Raw genomic sequence first — 6,539 nt, 5'->3', positions numbered from 1 at the left:
ATTGAATTCAGTAAATCCTAAGTTCAAGTTATTATTGAGTCAGGCATTTATATCATTTTTTATCATTTAAAAGAAATGATAAATAAGGTAAATGCAATTAAGGGTTTTAAATAGTAGTTGAAATAAGGGTATATCTTTTAATTCTTTTCTAGGTTTTGAAATTATATGTAGAATAATGATCAATTAGGGTTTTCATATGATTAAACATAACCACAAAGAAACAATTGTTGTATTATATGAAATTTTTATACAAAGCAATATTTACTTCCTGATGTGAAAAATAGAAACAAGAAAATTATATTTTTAGAATTTAGGTCTTAATAGTTTAAGATTTAAAATTGGTCTTCTAAAATTTAGAGGAAAATTCATACTATCGTTCTTTTGATTTTAAATTATTTGTTTTAAATTACTTTTTATTATAGAGTTCATTTGCTGATACTCACTTTTATTTATTGGTTGTGTTTTTTTAAAACAACTTAAATGTTTAAAAGGTTTTTCCTAAAAAATAGACCAAATTGTCCGTTGGGTTGGCCCAATGGCCTGGCCAACCAGGCCCGGCCCAACCTGGTTCGACCGAGTCGATCCGGCTCGGTCGGGTCAACCCCGAGTCGACCCACCCCCTCACGGCCTCACTCTCGCCGTCTTCTCCTCCTCTCGTTGAGCTCTCCATGGCCTGGCCGCGCCGCCGCTCTCTCCTGGCCGCCTCCGGCCCTCTCCAGCGCCGGCGAGATGGGGCTTTCGTCCGCCTCGATGAGCTCTGTATCCTTCCCCAATTCGATTTGGTTTTCCAGCTCTACCTCGTCCGCCCCCGAACCTAGAAACCCTAGCGGTCGCTGGTCGGTTTGGCCATCGCCGGCCAACCCCCGCGCCGCCGCTCGTCGCTGCTGCTGCCCGGTGAGGCTTCGCCCTCACCCGCCGCCTCGATGCCGCCCTACGCGCGGGCGCCGCCCTGCTCCTGCTCACGCCCGGCGCTCCCTGGCGTGGCTCCGCCGCCATCTTCTCCCGGCCGTTGATGGCCGCCTTCGGCGCCGCTGTTGTCTGACCCTACCAGGGCCGCCTCTCCTCCTCCCAGGTCGCCGCCACCCGCCGCCGCCGTTCCAATGGAGTTCTGGGGTAACGCTCACACATCTCTCCCCCATTTATCTCGCATGACCCGTTTCGTTTTCGATTTACGACCCCGTCCGTGTTTAGTTTATGGGATCACGGCGGAATCGTCAAATCCTAGGCTACCGCTGTTGTGTATGATGATAAAATTGCATGCCTTCAACTGTTCTGCCTGCGATCTAACCAGCAGACCGCTAGATTCAACTCGTCGTTCGTAGCTGTGGTTCCGTTCTAATCTCCCTGATATTGTTCTTCTCTGTGCGGCTACCGTTCATGTTAATCCTCTAGTTTTCTGTGCGAATCTATAACAAACCTTTTTATTACTGCCCCCAACAAGCCCAAACATACCCCATGACTTATATTTTCGATCTATTTTCCCTTTTATTTCAATTTTCCCCTTTCATCTGTACATGTCGTTCACCCCTAAAATATTTTCCATGAAATCCTCTCTGGTCAAACATAATCATCTGAGACCTGACTATGTTCCATTTCTGCAATTTTTATATTTGTATAAAAGCTGAAATGTGTATATAGCTGGGCCTCCTAACTAATTTCTGTGCAGGCATCGAGGTTAAGCCTGGACAGTCGGTCAAGGTCTCACCTGAAGATGACCACTTCCTGCACATCTCTCAGGTTTGCTCAACATCCCTCATTTCTTCTCTCTGTGACGAGAATGCAATTTATTGGGTCACTGAGATGCACATCGCTAGTTTCTTCTTGCAACTGCCAAGCTGTGTACATGAGTTTTAATTGTGCCTTATCTTAGCTGGTCATTGAGATGTTCCTCTCCGTTCTGTTTCTCTTGGTAGGGTGCCTTTGGTGAGGTCAAGAAAGACGACAAGGCGACCATTTTCGTGAAGGTGGACGACCAGAAGCTTTCCATCGGGACCCTGTCTACTGACAAGTTCCCCCAGGTCCCGTTCGACCTGGTCTTCGAGAAGGAGTTTGAGCTCTCGCACACCTCCAAGTCCTCCAGTGTCTTCTTCTCTGGGTACATGGTTTTCCAGCCGGCCGAAGGAGACGAGATGGATTTTGACTCTGAAGAAGAATCTGAAGGTATGCATATATCATAGTAGTGCTATTGTGTTCAGTGTATGTCCTGTGTGCGATGACTTAACAAGTGGTCTGTTTTAGTTTCAGATGAACAGGTGGAGGAGAAAATTGTTCCAGCCACCAAGGAAAATGGTATTCAGACTTCTCCCTTGTTTCTATTTTTATTCATTGGCATTTCTTTTGCACACATGTCTTCGAACTTTGGGCTGTAACCATTTCCATTGCATATGAAGCCAAAGCTGAAGCAAAGGACAAGAAGCCAAAACAAGTCAAGATTGAGCCTGCGAAACCAATCTTTGGAAATAGTAAGAAGGATGAAGACAGTGATGATGATGAGAGTGATGATGACCAAGACATGAAACCTATTTATAGATAAGTGAATACACTCAAAGACAGAACATTATTCTACATGTTTAGATAACAAAGTCATTGTTAATTTATTTTCCTTGCTCTTGTGAGAAAATATTTTAGTTAAATCTTAACTTGTAAAGCCAACCCAGTTAACAAAAGAAGGGGTTATTTATCTATATTTGAACTTGCCAGACAGGAGGCCAGTAGAAGACGGGCCCGAGTCGACCAACGGTTCGATGGCATGGTACTGCTGACTGCGGCGACAGTGTCCTGCTGGCTGCAACGACATAAGGAGAGATAAGGACGGTGTGACAGTGGCACTACAAGCCACAAATAGTCGAGGTTAGTTCTGGTAAGCACTCTGCTAATTTGGCAGCACAACTTATGTTACTAAGACATCTGCATATACCTGAACTGTTCCTATAAATACGAACTCTACTTCAGTTAGTTATAAGTACAAATGTAAAATGTTAACTATTTGAATAACAAAAGAAGTCATAAAAGGGAAAACCATATGCCCTTCATGGTTATATATTCTATCCAATAACGTGCTTGATGTACATCAAGTTCCATGAAAATAAAAATAAAAATGAATAGGGAGAATACTATCGGTTCGCACATATAATAATACAAACTTACTTGATTTACCTGTATTTCATAAATGGCAACGTTAATAGTATAGATACCTGATCTCAGGCCATAAAGTCTAGACCATGCGCATGATAAGATATGTCATCCTCATAAAGTTCCAACACTGGATAGTCCGTGCAGAATGCAAGCCCTGGTAAATCAAGAATACATGTTGAGATATGTAAACCAAAATAAACGTGATGAATATAAGTGTGTTAAGTAGAATTGAGTATTTCATTGGAGTCACCGAAAAGCAAAGGTATCCAAATCTGAAGGTTTACTTGTTCCTCATGGCGACGGAAAGAAAAGACAGAACTCTCTTCGGTGGTGATGGTACATATATTATGGCTCTTGTCTACGATCTAATTTTTGAGGGATACTCCAGTTTAGGGGACTAGGGGGAGTTCATCAGCGCCGTGGCAGCGCCAATCGATGGCGGCGGCCAGTGATGGATGCGGCGGTGGTGGCGGAAGAAAGGCGACGGAGGAGGGAAATATCCGAGCGTGGTTTCAGCGCCTTTCACGAAAGGAAAAAAACCCAGAAAAACCTGTAGGTGGAGTGGAGGAGGAAAAAAACCCGGTGGAGTGCAGGCAAGTACGACGCCGGTGCGCCGTCAGCGGCGGCATCTGGCGAAGGGAGGCGCGTCGCAGATCACGGGAGGGCTAAGGAGGAGGTGCGCCGCGGCGGAGGATTCCGTCTCCATCGCGATGGCTGCCACTGCGCTAGGGTCTGTTGACATGGGATTCGTTGATTTGGTTTCGGCTTGATGGGATTCGTTTTGATTTGGAGGGGTGCGGTGGGAGGGTAAAATGGTCATATGAAAAATATGTAGGACGAAACATTCGACCGGAGGAAACAGAACAAGTTCCTCTTTTTTATATAGTAGAGATAGAGATAGAGATGTAGCCTCTGCTGTCAAAGTTAAAAGTAGCGGCTGAGTCACTGGCTCGAAAGATCCATCTTAATGAGTGTCACATTCATTTTCGTGGTGCAAGATATCACTCTACATAAACTCAAATGTTAAATAATCTGAATAATTGTTTGTGCACACATTAGACCAATAACAGCTTGTGTCAAATGATTATCTATTATTGGAATCATCCTTCAGTACTTGATATTAATTGGCACATTTATTCTTGACGTCCTACAGTTATGGTGATAGCTGGACTTGATATCTTGGGTACAAATAAGGTATTTGCTACATGCAGTTCTGTTGGCGCATTGCTTGTTGTTTCTGGAGGTAAATATGGCAGTGTGTCTTTGGTTGTTCCTGTGCATACAACCAACTGCGATTATTTATATTTTTGGAAGCATGTTAATTAGGTCGTGCTTTGCCTTTCTTTGGGAAACATGGGAAAAGAAATTAATGTCTGAACAACAAAGCGTGATAGGAAGAATATGCTGTGAGACTGTACATGTGCCTACTAATTCTACTTGTATATGTGTGAGATTTATAATTACCTGCTCTTTAGTAATATCTGAATATCTTTTTCTCTGGTCCATCTACTCTTTGCATGCTCATAGAGTTGAGATTATATCCCAGTGATTACTGTTCTTTGCATGCTCTTAGAGTTGAAATTATATCCCAGTGATTAATGTGTTGTACTAATTCCATCAACAAAAAATTGGAATATGTGCATGATGGTGTGTTACAAACGTTGCTTGTGTTTTTAGTGTAGCTGATCAAAGTTTGCTGCTAAAAAATCTTCTCAAAAAAGCATGACGTGATCAAACAACAATTTGAAATGGTATACCAGAAATGACTAGAACCTTCAGATTTGTAACTTATTTTCTGATTTTTATTGTAGATAGTTGACAATCTTTTAGGGGACTATAATTGGAGTATAATTGCTTCAGTTTTACTGCTCTATCTTACTACCGTTTTGGTTATAGGTTAAACTGTCTCGGCAGATTTCATTGCATTACTGTAAAATCACTCGATGTTTTCATCTGCTGTGAATACAATGACCGATATATAATTGCTCCTCTGCATTTCGATGGGAATATTAGTTGTTTGATTTGTTTTGTGGATCTACAGTTCTTGACGATGACACTTGCTTGAACAAAGACCAGGTTGTTTGGTCTCATTTTTCTCAGAGCAATATTCTACTATGTGAAGTGAAGTTGTAAATAAACTATTCTATGAAATCTGTTTTGACCAGTCACAAGTTTGTTGTTTTGTAAAATATGTTCTTATGATATGCAAGTCATGTATTTGCCAATAAAAATTGGGATGTACTGTATTTTGAGTAAACTACTGATTTGTTGTTTCTTTTCTAGTTCAAATGTTCATCATGTTGTGGTCGTGGCACATACCCGGAAGCAATTCAGTTCGCTCTAGGCCTTACCGGTGGCATTGTTTATGTCATGATTGGAAGGTTGCAGTTTTTACTTCAACTTTTAGTTGAAAACTTGATATTTGGAATGATGTGAAGTTACATGTATTATGATTTGTTATGACGTGATATATAGAATTCTGGATTATGTATATGTATTTGGATTATGTGCATTCATTGTTGTTTATATCTGCCTTTATTGTTATATTGAAGAATTTTCCTAGATTTGCCTCTAATTGTGTTTTGGGACAATTCTTAGAGTTGTCTCTAATTGTGTTTTGGGGCATATCTCAAAGTGCCCCTAAAAGCTTTTTTGGGCAGTTCTGAAACTGGCCCTAAAGACTTTCTGAGGCAAATCTCAAAATGCTCCTAAAAACATTTAGAGACAAAACTCGAAGTGCCCCTGAAAATCTTTAGAGGCAAATCTCAAACTGCTCCTAAAACCCTTTAGAGGCAAAATTCAAACTGCCTCTAAAAACATTTAGAGGCACTTTTTAAACTGCCCCTAAAATCCTTTAGAGGCAAAATTTAAACTGCCCCTAAAAACCTTTAGAGGCAAAATTTAAACTGCCCCTAAAAACCTTTAGAGGCACTTTTCAAACTGCCTCTAAAAACCTTTAGAATCACTTTTCAAACTGCCCCTAAAAACCTTTAGAGGCACTTTTCAAACTGCCCCTAAAAACATTTAGAGGCACTTTCCAAACTGCCCCTAAATGTATTTGGGGCATTTCATTCAAAGTACCCCAAATACATTTAGGGACACAAGCATCCGGGGTACTTTTCATAGTGCCTCTAAAAGTAATTAGGGGTACTTTGGCTACCTATTGGGGCACTTTGAAGTGCCCCTAAATATGGACCGTACATGTAAGGTACTAGGGAAGTTTCTATTTCATCTCTCGATCCACAGATACAGGAAGAGGTTTGAATCAAGCCGATCTAAGATCCAGCCTATTCTCTCCTTCTACCGCACGGACTCACTGAGTCGTGTTCATCGTTTTCGTAAGATCCAAGCCGAGTTAGCCGCGCTCAGTGCCTTAAGTACAGGAGACTCCACTCACACACACG

General features: G+C 41.6%; 1 protein-coding gene across 22 annotated transcripts; it reads left to right on the top strand.

Annotated features, from left to right (window-relative positions):
* Positions 1-648: 648 nt before the first annotated feature.
* On the top strand, positions 649-5,661 carry LOC127333143 (histone deacetylase HDT2). 22 transcript variants are annotated; one of them, XM_051359465.2, is made up of 7 exons: positions 649-1,113; positions 1,667-1,737; positions 1,914-2,160; positions 2,245-2,289; positions 2,391-2,850; positions 4,289-4,329; positions 5,419-5,661. In XM_051359465.2, exons 1-5 carry the CDS (start codon positions 1,101-1,103, stop codon positions 2,531-2,533), a joined length of 519 nt encoding a protein of 172 aa, XP_051215425.1. In that variant the 5' UTR covers positions 649-1,100; the 3' UTR covers positions 2,534-2,850; positions 4,289-4,329; positions 5,419-5,661. The 22 variants fall into 22 exon arrangements, with proteins under 22 accessions (XP_051215425.1, XP_051215416.1, XP_051215422.1 ...); XM_051359456.2 differs by having other exon boundaries at positions 4,289-4,378; XM_051359462.2 differs by having other exon boundaries at positions 2,391-2,860.
* Positions 5,662-6,539: the final 878 nt, after the last annotated feature.

The sequence above is a fragment of the Lolium perenne genome, chromosome 2 (genome assembly GCF_019359855.2).
Source record: "Lolium perenne isolate Kyuss_39 chromosome 2, Kyuss_2.0, whole genome shotgun sequence".
NCBI classification, from domain to species: domain Eukaryota; kingdom Viridiplantae; phylum Streptophyta; class Magnoliopsida; order Poales; family Poaceae; genus Lolium; species Lolium perenne.
This window is presented reverse-complemented; position numbering and strand designations above follow the sequence as displayed.